This window comes from Cajanus cajan, chromosome 4, assembly GCF_000230855.2.
Source record: "Cajanus cajan strain Asha chromosome 4, NIPB_CcT2T_4, whole genome shotgun sequence".
Lineage (NCBI taxonomy): Eukaryota > Viridiplantae > Streptophyta > Magnoliopsida > Fabales > Fabaceae > Cajanus > Cajanus cajan.
Window position 1 is genome coordinate 386496 of NC_138520.1, and position 18721 is coordinate 405216.

Here is an 18721-nt window from a genome sequence, read left to right on the forward strand (position 1 = left end):
TTTTATTTATTTTGTAATTAAACAATTAATTCAATATTTAAACCTTAATTCCTTAAGTGAGAAGTTTTAGGTTGTTTAAGAGAAATCTTAATTTCTTGATAATTTTTGTTAAACAATCCTGCATTAAGGTTAAGAACTAAAAATTGACTGATGAGATTTTTGCCAAATCACACAAATCAAGGATCTTTGTCCACTCTCTGAATTATGCATCAATTACAAAAAAAAAACACAAGAATAACTTTTTATATAATACAAATTTAACTGATTCATTCGTTGAATCATATAATATTATATTTAAGATCATGGATATCAAATTTCACGTGATTTAAATTTTTTTTGTATATATTATCCAAAAATAGATATTTACACATATTTTGAATGTCATATTATACGTTAAAATAAAACAATGTGATAAAATAACAAATAATTTTGGAATCATACAAAATTTGTTATACATGATCTTGAATATAATACTACATAGTCTAATAATTAAATTGATTAAATTTACATTATATAAAAAGTATAAAAAAATCAGATTTAGTGTAAGTGTTTGAACTTACACCTATTGTCAATAGAACCTATTGTCAATAGATATTGACTCTCTCTTTCTCTATATTCACATATATGTGAGTTAGATACAAAAAGACCAAAAGACTAAATATAAGATTTGAAAATCATAAAAAAAAAGAAGTATATAGTTATAAGAAATTAAAGTCACTAAAATAAAAAAAAGGAGATAATTTTTAGTAGACATACAATATGATTAAAAGAACCTATTATGGAAACCGATTCTCTTTCAAACCAATATTAAAATTGTGATTTTTATCATTTCAAAAGTTAGTTGTTTCATATTTCTTAGGCTAAAAAAGTCACATTTTTAACTTTTTTTAATTGTTCACATTTATTAAAATTTGGGTATTTTAGTCACATGTTACCACTTTTGTCTGGTGTAAACTTTAACTAAAAAAAATTAAAATATAATTGTTGCAAAAAGATTTGTAAAATGTGATAGTTATAGAAAAATATAATTAGGAAAGATAAAGATTATGACCACAAAAAAATAATACGGTTGATTTTAAATATGTCAGTTATAAAAATACATATAGAATATAAAATTGTCTTATATTTTTTTCCTTTGTATGTATTTTCATTTTATTGTTTTTTTTTAATTTTATGTAGAATTATTTAAATAATAATTATTTCACAAGTAATCAAGTAAAGAAAACACTGTGCATATGGATGAGTTACTCACTAATTTTATTAAAAGAGAAAAAAAATTAAAAGAAATTCTAAAAAATATTTTTGTTAATTTTTTTTTATTAAAAATGCTTTTGTTAAAAATAAATTCTAAAAATGCTTTTATAAAAAAATAATGTCTAAAAGTACTCTAATTTTTTTTTTGAATATATATAAAAGATCTATGTGTTTTTTCTTTGATGGTGAACCCGTAAAACTAAAAGGGTAATTTATGATATGAATTTAATATTTAATAAAAGAAAGGGCAGTAAGAAGTGAAAGTGGGATTTGTTTTGTGGCGTGGGCACGGTTGAGCTTCCCTCACCTCACCCTCTTATCCGCATGTTCTGTTCTGTTCTGTCACAAACGCCCATTCCCAACACAACACAACACTCATCCTGTTCTTGTTCTTGTTCATGTTCAACAACTGCTATGACATCAGATGACCCCCTTCACTCTCCTTCGTAGCGTTGCTTTTCAATTAACAGACCAAAACCATATCATTCTTCTTCGCCGCATCCACTAGAATGTCGTGTTTGTTGCCGCACTTCAACTGCCACCTCGACACGTTCAGGCCTCTTCCCTATGCCCATCATCCATGTAATGTAACCCTTTCTCTTTCTTTCTCTCTCTCTCTCTCTCTCCCATCGCAATTCCATTCTCTTCTCACTCCTCTTTTTTTGCTTTGCAGCCAAAACAAGACCCAATTTGTGTCTCCAGCCACAATGCGTCTTGTCTGCCACTTCTCCTCCTTCAACGCTCCTTAATTTGGAAAACAAGTTGGCATTAGAAGCTCCTTCTCATCCAAACACGCCTTGGCCCTATATCACTGCTCCCTCACAGGTTCCTTACGATAATAACAATGTTCCAAAGCTCTGCTCAACTTCTCTTCTTTAGGGTTGCATCAGCTCTACACTTTAACAAAATAAATTATTGGATTACAGAGTATCTTGATTTACTTTTAGAGTAGAACTAGAAAGTGTTATTACAAATCCTAACAAAAGAAATTATACTCGATTTCTAGTATAAGATAAGTCCAATAGACTAGCCATACTATTTATTAAGATCAAGTGAAATATCAAAATTCTCTATTGTAATTTTTTTGCTTAGAAAAAGTTAGAAAAACAAAATCAGGATTGATGACTTACATTAGATTATGCCTCAAACCATAATTTTTGCCTAAGGCTCAAGAATTTCTAGACATGGCCTTGTGAAAGTTGGTAGGTAAGATTCAATTGCCTTGCTCTTGACAAAAAAGGTCTTGGGCATGGCTGGCCTTCATTGATACTATGATTTTGGAATGGAACAATTCATCGCCTGTTCCCAAAATTTTTTCCTTCCAAAACAATAAATAAAGTTTCACTCTTTTCTTGATTTCTCACTGTTGAAATTTCTCTTGCTATGCTCATTCTGTTTTCATTGCCATCCAAATCACAAGTAGGAACTATTATAGATTCCGATTTGGAAGCTTTGAAACTTCTCTACTTTTTTTTATATGCAAATTTTAATAGTGAATGCACATTTTATTTCTGGATTAATTTCTTACTTTTGGATTATTTCTATAGTTATGTGGCCATGCGGAGATATTTTGATATGTCAAGCTTACTCAGGAACTAATTATATTTATGCCTTTAATCAGGATAACTTTAAATCAACCTTATCTGCGGAATCTCTTCTTACAAATGAAGAGGCTGTAATAGCTGCTGCTGCGTCTGAAGCTCTTGCTCTTGCTAAAGCAGCTGTGAAGGTTGCGAAGGATGCAGCTTTACTAGTAAAAAAGAAGCCCCCAGCAGAAGCAGAGTATAGATCACATGTTTCTTCCAAATCTGATGATTTACTTCTCAAATGGTTTCAACATATGGAAGCAGAAGATGGTGTAGCAGGAGGATCCATAGATGCTGGTGCGGAAATAATGGAAGGTGTTGACATAAACCCCAGTGAAGAGGAATCTGATGTAGAGCCTTCCCTTGAGGAACTTGAGTGTCTTCAGGAAGAGCTTTCTGACAGTATTGCCGTAAGATCTAGGCGCCAAATAGAAAGAAAAGCTAAAAGAGTCAGAGCAGCAGAGAAGGCTACCACAAATATTACATCTATTAAGTCTGGCTCCTCCAGCAGGAGAAAGCGTGTTTCCATGCAAGAAGTAGATTATTCAGATCCACTTCGTTACTTAAGAACAACAACTAGCGCTTCTAGGCTTCTTACTCCGTCTGAAGAAATTAAGTTGTCAGCAGGAATACAGGTGGGCTTTGCATGTTAGTGATGTTGCATTAGTATTTTAGAGCAACTGGTGGAGAATCATCCATTCTATTAATTAATACCATTGATAGTTGATATGCTCCTGAATCACCTAGTAATCAGTATAAAATCATCACAAAGTGCATGCTGATCTTATGATTTCGTGAATCAATATTTATGTCATTCTTCATATGACACAAGCCTTGTTCATCTGGCTTGTCATGTCCAGCACCACTTGCAACATTACCCAGTCAGTTGCTTCAGAAGATACCATTTAAATATATTTTTCATGGCTTGGCTGCTTAAATTATTCTTCCCCTTTTATCTTACTATGAGCCTGAGCTAAATTTCTCCAGAAGCACTGCTAGATAGAAAAATAGGAAGAAAAATCATAAAATAAACTATAATTAACTTATGCATAAGTTATTTTTAACTTATGGAGAAATTTATTTCTATTTACCTTGTTATTTTTTCTCCTAGAAGTACTTTTAGAAAAGTTTGTCCAAACAGATCATTTTTAAATTGAAATTTCCACCTCATATGATATTATTTATATTTTCCTAGAATTGTATAAATGAATAATTTCTCACATTTACATGACTTGTACTTTTTTTTAGTTATGCGCATATAGGATTGTACAATATACATTATTCCCTTCTCTTTATCTTATTTATTAAGAATAGGATGTTCATTTGTTTTTTGGTTGGGATGCTCTTCAAGGTTCTTCTTACTGGTTGATTGGATGTTCTTATAGTTGAGAACCATCCAGGAAGGAAAAGAGTGTCACAAGATGTCAGCAAATTATTCATTTAATCATAGCAAGTCAGTTCGTGCAGATTGTACTAATGATAAAAGATTTTAGTTCAGAAATCTGCAAAGGAAAAAAGATTATTTCAAGGAAGTTAGCAAATATTAATTTAATCATAGTAAATCAATTTTTTTTTAGGTGATTTGATTACCTGAAGTTATAAATATTTTCAGTATAGTTTTTTTTCTTTCTGATTATGGTGTAAAATTTTATTTGCTTTTATTGCCTAATTCATTTGCCTATTCTTCTGCAAATATAATTCAGGACCTTTTAAAGCTTGAAAAACTCCAGGAGGATCTTACAGAAAGATTTGGTGGTCAGCCAACGTTTGCTCAATGGGCTGCAGTGGCAGGGGTAGATCAGAAGACACTTAGGAAACGTTTAAATTATGGTATATGTTGCAAAGACAAAATGATTAAAAGCAATATACGACTTGTCATATCAATTGCTAAGAATTATCAAGGATCTGGGATGAATCTGCAAGATCTTGTCCAGGTATATTCTCACCTGTATTTTTTTTTTCGGCTTAAATAAATAATGATTATTGAAAACATGGCTACTTAAACTGTTCCAGTAATAAACTATTTTACTGTTTCTCATTGGTTTACAGGAAGGATGCCGTGGCCTTGTAAAAGGTGCAGAGAAGTTTGATGGTACCAAGGGTTTTAAATTCTCCACCTATGCTCATTGGTGGATTAAACAGGCTGTTCGGAAATCACTTTCTGATCAGTCAAGAACTATTCGCTTGCCAGTGAGTATCATGTGAAACATTGCAATATTTTTTGGTTATATGAGTTGAAATTTCTCAAATGTCTATAAGTGACTACATTACAATCTTTTTTGGTTTAACAGTTTCACATGGTTGAGGCGACTTACAGAGTGAAGGAGGCCAGAAAACAATTGTATAGTGAAAACGGAAGACAGCCTGATGACGAAGAAGTTGCTGAAGCAACTGGGTTGTCAATGAAGAGGCTTAATGCTGTACTTTTGACCCCGAAAGCTCCCAGATCTCTGGAACAGAAGATTGGGATCAACCAGAATCTTAAACCTTCAGTCTGTCCTAATCTTACTCAAATTTATGCTTCAGAATAAAAACTCATTTCTTTCATATGATGTTCATTTTGCTGATACTTGTGTGTTTTTGACCAGGAAGTAATTGCTGATCCTGATGCCGAAACAACCGAAGAACAGCTCCTTAAACAGTTCATGAAGAAGGACCTGGAAGAGGCACTAGACAGTCTCAATCCAAGAGAGAGGCAGGTGGTAAGATGGAGGTTTGGCATGGATGATGGAAGGACGAAGACCCTACAAGAGATAGGGGAGATGTTGGGTGTGAGTAGGGAGAGAATTAGGCAAATCGAGTCAAGTGCTTTTAAGAAGCTTAAGAACAAGAAGAGAACCAATCATTTGAAGCAGTATTTGATTTCATAACCCTACCAAATATTAATATTAAACCGCTGGATGAGTTAGCTTATTTGATACTTGTGAGGTCCTAATCCCTTTTGATCTTCGTCTGTATGCTTCCTCCATTTTTCCCCATTCTTCAAAAGAGAAGACAAAACGTTATTTTTAGTATACTAGGAAATGGATGTACACACAAAGGAATAACTTTTGCGTAAGAGTCCACCGTTTTTAATGTATGTGAAGTGCTAAAATTGTTTCAGGGAAGTTATCTGCTGGAAAATGATGAATCACCATAGAGATGGATTATTATGAAAAAGTATTACTTTTAGAAAGCTGGTTTAGGAAACGGTAGAAACAAGTAACTAACCACTACAAGCTAATTGGCTAGAATCATTGTGCCCCCTTAACACTTCAAATTCAACGGTGGCAGTTTAGAATTTTGTGGGACGATTGTAACTAGCTGAACTGTGGTAATTTACGGTACGTTTCTTTGCTTTTCGGAGGCACAAGCAAAGTAAAAATGTTGCATGTACAGAGGATAGCCTCGGTCTCTGTAAAATGTAGAGGCACAAGCAAAGTGCATAGTGTTCATTTCTGATGTACTGTATTCTTTAGGGTCCATGTGTTCTTTTTAGATGTTTTAATACTTGAAAATTGTTAAATATTTTAATCCTAAGTTCAAAACTAATTTCTTAAATAGATCTCAACGTTTGAGATAATTGACGTGTGTTTGAATTATAGTTAAAAAGTTAACTTGAACTTAACTTTTTCAAACCAACTTTTAAATGTATTAGGAGTTATTTAAGAAAACTTTGTTATATTACACTCAAAGCATATCCTCGTAGAGAGTAATATTTGTGTAGATGTCTTAGTTAGATTAGGTTCGAAATCTGATACTTTGTTATAAGGGTTAGATGTTTTTCCTATTATGCTTTACCACTTACGATTAACTGATGCGAGTGAGGTTAATTACTTGCGTTTGTAATTTTCATTTTCCTTTCTTTATTTTATCTTCACATTACAAAAAAAAAATATAATCAACTTTTAAATAAAAACAATAATTTTCAAACTTTTAATTCTTTGCAATACACGCTCAATGGAATGAGAATTTTTTTTTTACAAAACATTTAGACACTGCGATTGTAATAAGACTAGTTAAATGAAGTTACAAGTTTCAAATGTGTAATTAAATATAATCTTAATCTTTAACTTTCGGTTCATTGTAAAAATTGAAGCTGTACACTGAATCTGTATTCGGCAGTTAAACAACTGGCTAATTTGAGGAGAGATTTTTTACGTATGTTTTGAATCTGTAAAGAAAAAAGAGTAGCATCGATGGCGTGTGCATGTAATTTATGAATTAATCAAATAGATAGTTGAGTGTATTGGGGGTATGGTAGAGTAGATAACAGAATTGAAACTGCATTGATTATGGCGTGTATGGAAAGAATAATTATTAACAAATCATCAAAGATAGACATGGAAGTAAATGTAGATGGTAATAGCATAGGTAAGTAAAACAAGTGTTAATAAAAGTGGTGGGTCCCATTTACATGGCTTTTGGGTGGAGGAAAGAAATATAAATACAAGAGTGGTGTGGTGCGATGAAGCTAGAAATTGCAATGAAGAAGAGGAGCACTACTAGTTCAGTTTGGGAGGTGAATGCGAATGCGATTGAGAATGGTGTGGATGACTCTCAGCTTCAGCTTCAACCTTCATCTTCTGCTGTTGCTGAGCTGCCTAAAGAGAAACAAGAAGAAACCCTCGTGCCTCCCAATCCCAATCCTAACCCCAATCTCGCCGATGGTTTCTATGAAATCGAAACCATACGCCGTAAGAGGGTTCGCAAGGTAACCACTTTTCTTTTCCTCTATTTACATTCTCTTTTCTTCTCTTCTCACTTTATGCTGAATGTGATTCAATGAATATAGGGCCAGCTCCAGTACCTAATAAAATGGTTAGTTCCCTTTCTTCTTCTACTTTACTTTACTTGTTGAGATAATAACACTGTCATGTGAATGAGGTTATGAAAGGGCATTGTGATTTTCAGGCGTGGATGGCCCGAAACTGCAAACACTTGGGAGCCTCTTCAGAATCTACAGTCTGTTCCTGATCTCATTGATGCTTTTGAGGAAAGGTATATTATACATGCTATTCCCTTCCCCATTACATTTATGAGTTATGCACAATTCCAATATCTTTCATTTTCTAGTCTCAAGTCAGGAAAACACCGCAAGCGCAAGCGCAAGCATGTGGTTCACCACACCCAACTCAAGAAGCGCTTCGAGCGTTCTACCACTGCTTACAGCCTTAGACATTTTCCAACTCCCCTCTCTGCTGACCAAGGACTAACTAATGCTGATCCTACCACCCTTGCAAAACCCCTACTAACTAATGCTGACGAAAATGAATATGATCCAAAGCTCAGTGAACTTAAAGCAACCGCAAACACTGGAGTTGAGGTAGATAACCTTGCAATACATTTCCAGCAACCTAGGGTTTCAACTGCCAATGGTCACGTGGATGGTCAACCCCAGGTGGACTATGTGGAACCAACTCAAAGTGGTCGCTGCAGAGGAGCAAAAAGGAGAAAATCTGGTTCTGTGAAGAGGTTCAAGAGAGAGACAGATCCTTGTAAGCTTGTTGATGCGCAGAATGGAGTCGCCATGCCTGCTGGTGCTGCTTGTATGGGGTATAATAGCCCCATGAAGATGGGTGATGCCAAAACTGCCTGCAATATAGTCAAGATTATAAAGCCAATAGGCTATTCAGCTTCTTTATCTGACAACATGCAAGATGTTTTAGTGACCTTTATGGCTATGAGGTTTGTCACACTACTAACAACTCCAAATTTTATTGTTACGCTTGCACATTTGAGAAGAAAATTATAGTTGTATTTGTTTTCATTATGAGTAAATTTACTTAACTAAATTAATATTTATACATATTTAATTTCAAAGGTTTTGGTTTTCATGGTTTAATTTGTCAATTTTGAAACGAGAATAACAATGTCTTAAATTGGATGTTTTCTCTCAATAATAAGCAATTGGTTCATGAACTTTAAGTAACAAAAACCTCAAACATCTGACAAGTGAATAGAATCAGTAGAATTATTGAAGTATTGAAGTTAGTCATACTTAAAATTTATTCTACATTGCTGAAGGGTTCAATCACTTGTGATGTGACCATAGTTATCAAAACTTCAGAACTGTGTGGGACATGATCCTGCCCGGGTTACTTGTTTGGTGCTATAATGATTAGGTCAATAGTTGGCTTGTTTTTAGGGCTATAAGAATAAGGTTAATGGTATTGATAAATTATTTACTTGAAGCTTCACAAACTAAGGGTGTAACACAAAAACGCTATATTGCATCAGATGACACTCTAATAGCAAGTTCATTCAGAATTGGATGCCGCATATTGCAGCATTCAGAGTATCAAATTGGGGACACTTGGTGTTAAAAAACATTTTAAGCCTCTATTATTTGAGGAAACTGTTTTGCAGTCACCTTGTCATTCTGTTAAAACTGTTTGGTTTAGTAAGAACCTATTTGAGTCAAATAAATGATGTCAAAAGCTGTTATTATATTTTTTCTTTCCTTGGAAATGGTTACTTTGATAAAAACTGAGCTGCTGTGTGCTCATTGGATGATTTTCCTGTGAACCAACAGATTATGCCAGTTGGATTTATCTTATTTCTTGTAATTTCACTTCGACTATGTTAATACTTCAGAATACAAGATGGTCTAATCATGTTGCTTATTAACTAAATTTGGTTATTATGTGAATTTCATAAAAATTCTTTATTAAATCAATTTTCAGACATACATTTTCTTTCTTTATTGCTATCTTTTGGAGAGAGAATGAATGATCTTTGTTCTGTTAATAAATTAGACCAATCACTGATATAGTAATATTTGTATGATCATTTACTTCCTTTGTAGATTAAATTGATAAAACATTTATTTTCAAAATAACGTAGAATGAAATTTTAATGTAGCTTTATTTTTATGACATGAAACTTTCTCTCATAGTGCCTGTAGCATGTGTTTGTTTTTCTCTTTGGTTATTAAAAGGAAGTGCTGTTGATAAAAGGAAATGTAATTAAGAAGCTTTGTTTTTTTCAACTCCTTTCTAAGGGAAAAATAATACAGTTGAAAGAAAGGTTTTAAAGACTATTAAAATCCTTAAAATCTAAACACTAGTGCCTTACATTTTTCTGGTTCATTTACTAGAGGATAGTTTTGGTAGAGATAGAATCTATTTATCTATATGAACAGTTTCTGCTGTATGGTGTGTTTCTCTGTTTTGTAAGGATGATAATTGTTTTCTCATTAATGCTCTTTAGATCCGCCCCCTAACCTCTGTGATGGTTTCCATTGAAGAAACTATGATGCAAACACCATGTGGATGCTATAAAAGGATCCCATCTCATACCAGATCTAAGGGATGATGATTTTTTGAATATTTAAGCAATGCAAACTTGTAATAAGTTGTTGGTGCTAATCCTATTGAGTTCAAGAAACCAAGTCAAAGCCTTAGTTTTAAATAGAATACCAGCTGTCCTCAAAATTATCTGGTGAAAAATGATTTTGGTGCAACATTACTTGCTTTTATGGGAGCTTAGGACTACATTTTCTTATGCAATTTTGTTACTAAATTTGCATATTTTCCAACTCTTTTAGGGAAATTGAAGTGAACTGGATTATTTTTCCATAATCATTCTGCATGCTTCTTCACACATTGCTTAACTGATTAACATAACAGGTCTGATGGAACAGAAGTGATGGTGGATAACAGATATCTCAAGGCATACAATCCACTACTGGTAATCCGCCATCTCTTAGCAATGTTGGATTGAATTGATTATTTCCTTGTCAATTTTACATGGCTTCAACGTCTTTTGAAAATGTTCATATGGTCTCTTTTCACCTGAAAAGCTAACGATTTTCTTAATTTTCCAGCTAATCAATTTCTATGAGTTGCATCTCCGGTATAGTCCTACATCGTGTGACTGAACAGGATAATGAAGGGGCTTCCTTGTAGGTAGAACTTGTGTTGTTGTTAGTGATAACAAGGTAGTTTTGTAGATGCAGTGGATCTTGTAGGGTAATGCTTCTTTTTGTCAGTGTTCGACAAATAACCTTTTAAGACCAATTGTTTTAAATGCCTGCATGACTTCATATTATGACAATCAAGTATTAACATGAACATGAAAACGAAATTGTACTTTAAATATTTGGAAACCTCTTAAATCTGTGTGCGCGCTCTTTTTTAATAACATAACATTGTCCATACCGAGAGTGATTCGTGATGATCTAAATTCTTGTCACATTGTATTGTCCTGTGAGCAAGTGGCCAAGCACATTATATTCTATTGCTAGTTGGCTTCTAGGTGAACAAAGTGGAAATTTGTGAACGGATACACAAGAAATCTAGCCTATTACAACGGGTTAAGTTGTTTTATTTGTAATTCTTTCATAATCTTTTCACGCCTAATTGAGGAAAAATAGCAAAGAATTTTGTTCTACAACAAATGTATTCAAATAAGTCATCGTTCATCTAAATAAGCTACATTTGTTTTTCATGTTTATTTGAATATGGCATCTCATACATGTTTCTTGGGTACGGATTTAATTTTTTTCATTTAATTAATTAAAATAAAAAATTATTAAAAATATTTTTTTTATTTTTTTTATTTTCTTTTTGTTTCCTTTTTACTCTATTTTTTTATTTATTCTCTTTTTTTTTTTTATATATATATTTTATATTTCACTTGTTTCATTCTATCTTACAAAACATACATAATATAATTTTTTACCTTTTTTTTAATCTATTTCTCTTAAATTAAATAACTAAATTTTTTTTTTTAATCTATTTTCACTCACTTATTCCTTTTCTTACAATCTAACACGATGTTAATAACCGCTGTTAATGCGTACGACATGGAGCGTTTTCCCCTTGTGTACTTTTGGACGATTTTGACACGTATCCTACAAATAATGGAGAGAAAGAACACTATGAATGTAGGGACAGATAAGAGAAGTCCAATTAATTAATAGCAAATGCCGGTAATCAGTGCTGCCACAACTGAGCATGATTCTGTTATGTACTTCCTTCGGGTCCTCACAATTTTCTTTCATAAGTTTCATCTGCAATTTTAGTATCTCTGTTGTTTCTATAATTGTGACTTTGCTATACCAAAGTCACAATTGCTCTAGCCCTATGTTTCAGTCGTATTGCTCCATGGTAGAATCAATGGATCAAGTATAAATTTTATATTGAATGTTATACCAAATTATTTGACAGCTACATGTGTCGAAAAGAAAGACAATGAGCACACAGATGACAAATAATAATGGGTAAATTTTATTCTCTCCGTTTTACTTTTAAACAATATTTAGAAATTATACATACCATTTGTGACAAACACTTTCAATGCATAACCTTTTTTTAAACACACTTTATGTCTTTTGTGTTGAAGTTACTTAAGAAGTGGGATAACAATTAATTGAACACACTCTTTCTTGATGAGAACACCAAAATTTATACGAATTTTAGTGAAAACTCAGTTTGGTAAGTTAAATAAACAGGCTAATATTGTGGTAATGCGTATGAAATCTAGTTTAGATGACTAATTTAAATAATTTATTTAATTAACTTGTATTGAAAGTTCAATAAATACAATTAACTACTATTTTAAATAACATTTAAATAAATGAAAAAAGTATATAAATTAATAGTTATGATAACTATTAATAAAAAATTTAGACGAAGTTTTAAATATGCTTATTACCAACTTCCCAAATCAAAAAGATATGGAAGTTTAACTTGGGGGAAAAACTAATTCATTTTATTTTCTTGTTTCCTTCTCTTACAAATATTCAATTGATAAATTTATTCAAATAGCATCTTATACATATTTAGTACTTATATATTCTTACTTTCATTACTTGTATTTTTTTTTATAAATGTATTATTTAAATTTTTTTTCTCACTAACTAGTAAACTAAAAGTATTAATGCGAGTTATAACGTTTAACTCAAAAATATTCTAAGATCTTTCAATGAGTTGAGTAAAATAATACTTTCAATAAATTATCAAAAGTAATTCTTTTTCAATCTTACAGTTAACTTTAAAGTTTGTATAAAATAGATCAGATTTATAAAATTTCACACAATCCAAAACTTTATTCATTTTTAAAATTAAAAATATTAAATAAAATTAACTTGGATTGAAATTTATTTATATTTTAATTCATTTTTTTTTGTAAGGCTAAGGTGGATTACAGGTAGATTAATTTCATATGTCGGCATTAGATGTTTTTATTTCTCCCTCTCCCTTTCTACTTCGGCTCCTCAAATCTCATTTCCACCATCTCCACCTCCGACGAATCTAATGACAGGAAGACTCAACCCCTCCATCACACCAATACCACCTGCAACTTAACAACCAAAAAAGAAAGGAAACACAAAACTAGGGTCCAATAGCATAAATTATACTTTATTTGAACGCATCAAAGAATAACATACAACTTGTAATAAATCAAAGATAATTTCGGAGCAGAAATACCTGCAACTAGCACAGAGGCAAGCTACTCATTAATACAGAGGAGGTCCGCGACTCAACGTGGAGGCGACACGTTACTTAGCGAGGTAGCGCATTTGTTTTGTTGGTGGGTGGCGCTCAGGTCTCTCTCTCTCTCTCTCTCTCTATATATATATATATATATATATATATAAGTTTAGAAGTAGTATAATTTTCTTAAGTTTAATTTCTACTATCATTTAATTTCATCCGCTATAGAGATACGATCAATTTACACAAAATATCAAACTTGAAATTAAAAAAACATATTTAGTAATTTCATACAAATGTTAGATTTCATCAATTATTTATTTGTTAGTGTCAAATTAATGTTTTGTCAGTAAAATCTACTCTTTGCAATCAAATGTTAGTTCTTCTTTATCAGTTTTGTAAACTTTTCAAAATAGGAATTGATTTTTTTCTATTATTATTTTATAAAAAATTAAACTTCATACTTTTCTCTCCACCGTAATGTAAAGAGTAAAGACCATTAGAATTTATTGATTGTCTCTCACACATGCTGGTCAGTGAAGCCGACTTTGAGTACAACTGACAATGTTACCTACAGAAATAAAGCTAAAGATGTATATGATAAAAAATGATGTATGATTAAATTGACAAGTACAGAATGCAACCATTCTGGACTTTTCTTTTCTAACTATCATGTATGTAAAACCCTGAATCTCATTAATTCACTCTTTCTGGTCTAGCTGCTAGTCTTGACAGGATAGGCTGCTAAGTCTGTTTATGATGTAGTTTGGTCGTCCCCTATTAGATCCATATATAATTCCACTGTCAATAACTGCCATAGAGTGAATCCACTTATAGATAGTTAATGCAGTTAGCCAGCAACGTTTGATTAATCAATCAGAAGCTGCATATGGCAAATCAGAAGTCTAGAGTTCCACATTGTTTGCTCTGAATGCTCTTTCCTCCTCTACTTTCATTTCTGTTATCAGAACCAACACTGCCACGACTTCGTCCAATCCCCAGTTTTGGCAAACCTCTATTCAGTCCATCAAGCAGAACACAAGCTTTACACCATTTCTGCAAATAAGACAAAATAAATATTGTGAAATAGAGTTTCTGGCTACTGGGGAGGAGAGGATGCTCCATTTCAGGCTCATGGCCTCAATTAGCACTTAACAATGGTACTTAAAGTAAGGCTGCTTCATCATAATCTTACCCAAACAAACCATGATTATTAATTGAAATGCACTGTTTGTTTACATAAAGCCTACCTGACTAGAAATATAACCACAGCGTTCACATGTTCCCTGCTCCGGCATTTTGGTAGTAGTAGATATCCTGAAATTCTCCCCTGATTTGATGATGTCAAGAATCGCCCTAGGTCTGCATTTCATGATAATTGGTGAGTGCAATAATAGGATTAGCATAGGCATAGCTAAATCAAGGCTGCTTGGATAGTCACCTGATTCTTTCCAAATCCTTGATGAACTCGCGAGCAAAACCTCGATATGCATTTGGGGAATAAATGCCTGCAATTTTAAAGCGACTGTTGAATTCATGGGAAAATAAAGAATAAAGAATACAATACAAATGAATGCTGGCTGCAGATAATAAACATTACATTCAGTGGAAAAGTAGTCGAGCTTCTTGAAGTACGCATACGTAATGAAGCAGTCAAGGCAAAAACAAAAACAAAAACGATACAAATTTCAAATTGAAATTCAATTGAGAGGAAGAAAGCGTAAGGATATATGACAATCTCCTTCTCGTATGTATACTTGAAAGGTTTGCATCTAGGAATGGCTCCATCCTCACCGGTGGTTATAGAGGTGCATCTGCTCAATCTGAAAAAGAGAGAAGAAAATGAGAACCAAAAAGGATTAAAAAAAAGAGTAAAAGAATAGAAGAAAAGAAGACCTAGCAACATCTCCTCTTAACAGGTTGAGGAGAACAGTCTCTGCAATATCATCGGCATTGTGTCCAGTAACAAGTTTGTCGACTTTCAAGAGAGCAGCGCCTCGATCAAGTGCCTGGCGACGGAAGACGCCGCAGAAAGTGCAATTGTTTTTGAAACCGATAACATCAACGATTTGGTCCATAGTCCATCCGTAGAGGTCCTTGTAAGAGACGACTTTGAGAGGGAGAGCGTACTGAACCTGGTTGCGATGAACGGTTTGGAGAGAGTCGTCGCGGTAGCCGGTGATTCCCTCGTCGACGGAGAGGAGGAAGAGATGGAGGCCGTAATTGTGGTGGCGGTTGAGTTTGGAGAGAACGTAAGCGAGGACGGTGGAATCCTTGCCGCCGGAAGCACCGATTGCGACGCGTTCCCCTGGCTTGAAGAGGGAGTTGTCGACTATGATTTGATGAATCTCAGACTCGAAAGCGCTGTAGAAGCAGTCTCTGCATATGTGTTGTAGGGTTTTGGGCCTCTTCACGGAAGCTCTTGCTTTGTTGCAGACGCAGCACACACGCTCCCCTCTTTTCCTCTCCCCTTCCATTATTAGGGTTTCTTTACTTCTCTCGTCTCTTAATTTAAACCATTCCCATTAATTCTTTCTTCTCTACACCTCTATGCTCTATCTCACAATTTACCTCCTTAAAACACATTTCACTCAATTAACATTTAACACACTCCTGCCACAATCTATAATTTATATCTTTCACTACGGACATAACTTTATATTTTATTTAATATATTAATTGATGTTGTACTTAATTTTTAAATTTAAATCTTATTTTTAAAAGAATTATTTATTTTTAATAATATTTTTTAAAATTTTAAATTTTAAAAATAAAATTATTTTAAAAAATATGTACATAAAATGAAATAATTTTCTTTATTATATATTGTAGGTATAACAATAATAAAGTTGATCCATGTTTTTTTGTGTATATTTTGTTTTGGACTGTTTTATTCATTTATAATTATTTCTAATTAAGTTTGTAAATTTTAATTTTTAAATTTCTCTTAGTTCATAAATAATCGCTTTTTTATATTTTTAAGAATCGCTTACTATTATATAATTTATTATTCTTAAAAACAATTTACGAAGTACGAAATGGCTTTTGTACGTAGGTAATAAAACAAAGACATTCAAATATAATTTTAGTCAAATCCAAATTAGATCTAATATTGAAATCAATTTTTATTTGACATTAAAAATATTTGCATTTAAGTAAAAATAATAACAAAAATAGACATAATTAGTACTTTATTTGAGTAAAAAATATATAATAAAAAATATAAAAAAAATTAATATAACGAATTTTAAAAAGTTAAATTGATTTTTCAAATCTCATTCCAAAAAATATATTTAAATTTAAAGTACAAGGAAAAATATTATTTTGAAATATCTTATAACATTTATTGGACAAAACAAAAATAAATTTTATTTTATTTTCTCCAAAATATCATATCTTTTAGTAGGTGAAAGACTAATCTCTGGATACTATTAAAGTATTAATCTCTAGGCACAGGAACATTAGAATATAACCGAAAATAACATGGTTAAATGATTCGATTCGAATTCCTTCCTCTCAATCTAACAGATGTTTGTAAAACAGAGTAGTTGACAAAACAAAGACATGGAAAATTTAATATTAGTTAAATCTTTTAAAAATTGTTAATTAATTTAAAGTTTTGGTTTACTTGTACGTATGTTGGTATCCGTGGTTCTAGTTCTAATTCTAATTACAATGTGGCGTGTGAATAACGTAATTCTTAGGGGAAAGGGGTTAAGGAAGATAGGCATTTGAATTGGAAAGAAGAAAGAAACAGTAATCCGAATAAGTCTAGAAGTAGTAATCGTAAGGTGCTTATAGAAAACTCAATGGCAATGGGTTGGAAAAAGCAATAGTATACATAAAGTGGGAAGTATGAGGGCTAATTTTTAGGAATGTTGCTGCCAACAATCTTGGCTGGAGTTATCCGCAGAAGATTTCCTGGCTTACCAGGGAGAGCGCCTTTGATCAAGAGGACGTTAAGATCTTTATCGATTTTGACAATCTTGAGCTTTCTTATCTTCCTTTTGGTTCCTCCCATCCTACCAGGCATCTTCTTTCCCTTGTAGACACGACCAGGTGTGGTTCCAGCACCAATGGAACCTAGTTGTCTGTGACTCTTGGAACCATGGGTCATTGGACCCCTTTTGAAGTTGTGTCGCTTGATTCCACCTACAAGTGAGCAACAAATGAGGTTAAAATACAATGGCATCGTCTAAGGGGAAATGAGTCAAAAAGGTAGGAGCCTAGGAGGCATGGACCTTGGAAACCCTTGCCAATGGTGGTGCCAGAGATATCAACAAGATCACCCTCATTGAAAAGTTGATCGAAAAGAAGGCGCTGGTTGAGGTCGAAGCCGTCCACGCTTTGAAGACGGAACTCCTGGAGATGGCGCATGGGAATGGCGCCGACCTTCTGGAGATGGCCCATTTCGGGTTTGGTCAATTTGCGGTCTCTGACCCTTCGGTAGCCAACCTGGACGGCGTTGTAGCCATCGGTGGCGTCAGTTTTGATTTGGGTGACGATGTTGCCTTCTTTGAAACCGACCACAGTGACGGGAACGACCTCTCCGTCAGGCTGGAAGTAACTCATCATACCCAATTTGGTGGCCATGACTCCAATACCTGCTTCCATGCTCATGACCACCCCTTTCGCTCTTCCTTTTCTTCCTCCCACAAGTGCCTGAGCCGTCAAAGAACATGGCATGCGGCAAATTGAAATTGAAATTGAAAATGAAAATGGGGAATGGGAAGAACGGTAGATGGGTGATGAAATGGACAAGATTGACATGGCTGCTTCGCTATCTCACTGCCATACACACACAACTAAGCTCACTCTTATCCTCTCTCTCTCTCTCTCTCTCTCTGCTACGCTGCAACCCACCCGACCCATTCAAGATATGGGCCTCTTGCGTTCACAAACAACAGCCCACCAAACCTCAAACCTTGTAGAACCATAACTGCTTTCAAGTTTCAATTCAAAATCAATAAATTTCATTATTTTGTGTTACATATATTTTTAATTATGCTAAATATAAAAATATACACTTTTGGACTCTAAGAAAATGTCTAATTCTAATATTTTATTTATAAAAAAATCAAATATGATTCTTGTACTTCACAAAAAACCCTACCCATTCATAGTTAGAGGAGCTATACAATACGTGACACATTTTCATAAAATAAATAACCAAAAGATTATTACTTCTTAAAAACCAAAAATAAAAACAATCTTTTCTTGTAGGAATTTAATAATATTTAATCTGCTAATCTTTATTTTTTTTGTGTGAATATTATGATTATTTTATTAAAATCAAATCAATACAATTTTAACCAAACTGGTAAGTGTACCCACCGTTATATTATTAAAACTTCACTGTTGAATGATCGTGATTTTGAAATTTATTTTTCAGTCATATATGACTTCGACATTAAATATCTATTTTTATTTTTTTTACAATTTTTATTCTTTTAGAGACCA

At 33.1% G+C, this 18721-nt stretch overlaps 4 protein-coding genes across 5 annotated transcripts; 2 read left to right on the forward strand and 2 right to left on the reverse strand.

Moving 5' to 3' along the window:
* Nucleotides 1–1534: 1534 nt before the first annotated feature.
* SIG2 (RNApolymerase sigma subunit 2) lies at nt 1535–5942 on the forward strand. The gene is made up of 7 exons (XM_083073847.1): nt 1535–1836; nt 1928–2079; nt 2876–3475; nt 4544–4774; nt 4890–5030; nt 5132–5332; nt 5429–5942. The coding sequence occupies exons 1-7, from the start codon at nt 1764–1766 to the stop codon at nt 5708–5710; spliced, it is 1680 nt and encodes a 559-aa protein (XP_082929973.1). The 5' UTR covers nt 1535–1763; the 3' UTR covers nt 5711–5942.
* A 1273-nt stretch (nt 5943–7215) lies between these two features.
* Nucleotides 7216–10938, forward strand: LOC109810154 (chromo domain protein LHP1). Its single transcript, XM_020373547.3, has 6 exons — nt 7216–7533; nt 7615–7640; nt 7734–7820; nt 7896–8507; nt 10451–10511; nt 10648–10938. The coding sequence occupies exons 1-6, from the start codon at nt 7288–7290 to the stop codon at nt 10699–10701; spliced, it is 1086 nt and encodes a 361-aa protein (XP_020229136.1). The 5' UTR covers nt 7216–7287; the 3' UTR covers nt 10702–10938.
* A 2806-nt stretch (nt 10939–13744) lies between these two features.
* Nucleotides 13745–15950, reverse strand: LOC109810184 (cytoplasmic tRNA 2-thiolation protein 1). 2 transcript variants are annotated; one of them, XM_083073848.1, is made up of 6 exons: nt 15158–15950; nt 14992–15084; nt 14862–14892; nt 14703–14769; nt 14512–14623; nt 13745–14317 (listed from the first exon to the last, which is right to left on the reverse strand). In XM_083073848.1, the coding sequence occupies exons 1-6, from the start codon at nt 15736–15738 to the stop codon at nt 14281–14283; spliced, it is 921 nt and encodes a 306-aa protein (XP_082929974.1). In that variant the 5' UTR covers nt 15739–15950; the 3' UTR covers nt 13745–14280. The 2 variants fall into 2 exon arrangements, with proteins under 2 accessions (XP_082929974.1, XP_020229174.1); XM_020373585.3 differs by having other exon boundaries at nt 14862–14902; nt 15158–15935.
* Nucleotides 15951–16975: 1025 nt separating this feature from the next.
* Nucleotides 16976–18091, reverse strand: LOC109810233 (Ribosomal protein L3 family protein). The gene is made up of 2 exons (XM_020373643.3): nt 17503–18091; nt 16976–17413 (listed from the first exon to the last, which is right to left on the reverse strand). Exons 1-2 carry the CDS (start codon nt 18029–18031, stop codon nt 17124–17126), a joined length of 819 nt encoding a protein of 272 aa, XP_020229232.1. The 5' UTR covers nt 18032–18091; the 3' UTR covers nt 16976–17123.
* Between the last annotated feature and the right edge of the window lie 630 nt (nt 18092–18721).

What these genes read in the sequence shown, in the direction of transcription:
- SIG2 (XM_083073847.1), top strand. Translation starts at nt 1,764, where the DNA reads ATGTCGTGTTTGTTGCCGCACTTCAACTGCCACCTCGACACGTTCAGG. An exon ending in TCCCTATGCCCATCATCCAT is followed by an intron (nt 1,837 to 1,927) that starts GTAATGTAACCC and finishes TTTGCTTTGCAG; the next exon opens with CCAAAACAAGACCCAATTTG. An exon ending in ACCAGAATCTTAAACCTTCA is followed by an intron (nt 5,333 to 5,428) that starts GTCTGTCCTAAT and finishes GTTTTTGACCAG; the next exon opens with GAAGTAATTGCTGATCCTGA.
- LOC109810154 (XM_020373547.3), top strand. Translation starts at nt 7,288, where the DNA reads ATGAAGCTAGAAATTGCAATGAAGAAGAGGAGCACTACTAGTTCAGTT. An exon ending in GCCGTAAGAGGGTTCGCAAG is followed by an intron (nt 7,534 to 7,614) that starts GTAACCACTTTT and finishes CAATGAATATAG; the next exon opens with GGCCAGCTCCAGTACCTAAT. An exon ending in GTGACCTTTATGGCTATGAG is followed by an intron (nt 8,508 to 10,450) that starts GTTTGTCACACT and finishes TTAACATAACAG; the next exon opens with GTCTGATGGAACAGAAGTGA.
- LOC109810184 (XM_020373585.3), bottom strand. Translation starts at nt 15,738, where the DNA reads ATGGAAGGGGAGAGGAAAAGAGGGGAGCGTGTGTGCTGCGTCTGCAAC. An exon ending in AAGGATTTGGAAAGAATCAG is followed by an intron (nt 14,624 to 14,702) that starts GTGACTATCCAA and finishes CATGAAATGCAG; the next exon opens with ACCTAGGGCGATTCTTGACA. An exon ending in GTGGTTATATTTCTAGTCAG is followed by an intron (nt 14,318 to 14,511) that starts GTAGGCTTTATG and finishes TCTTATTTGCAG; the next exon opens with AAATGGTGTAAAGCTTGTGT.
- LOC109810233 (XM_020373643.3), bottom strand. Translation starts at nt 18,031, where the DNA reads ATGTCAATCTTGTCCATTTCATCACCCATCTACCGTTCTTCCCATTCC. An exon ending in CATTGGCAAGGGTTTCCAAG is followed by an intron (nt 17,414 to 17,502) that starts GTCCATGCCTCC and finishes GCTCACTTGTAG; the next exon opens with GTGGAATCAAGCGACACAAC.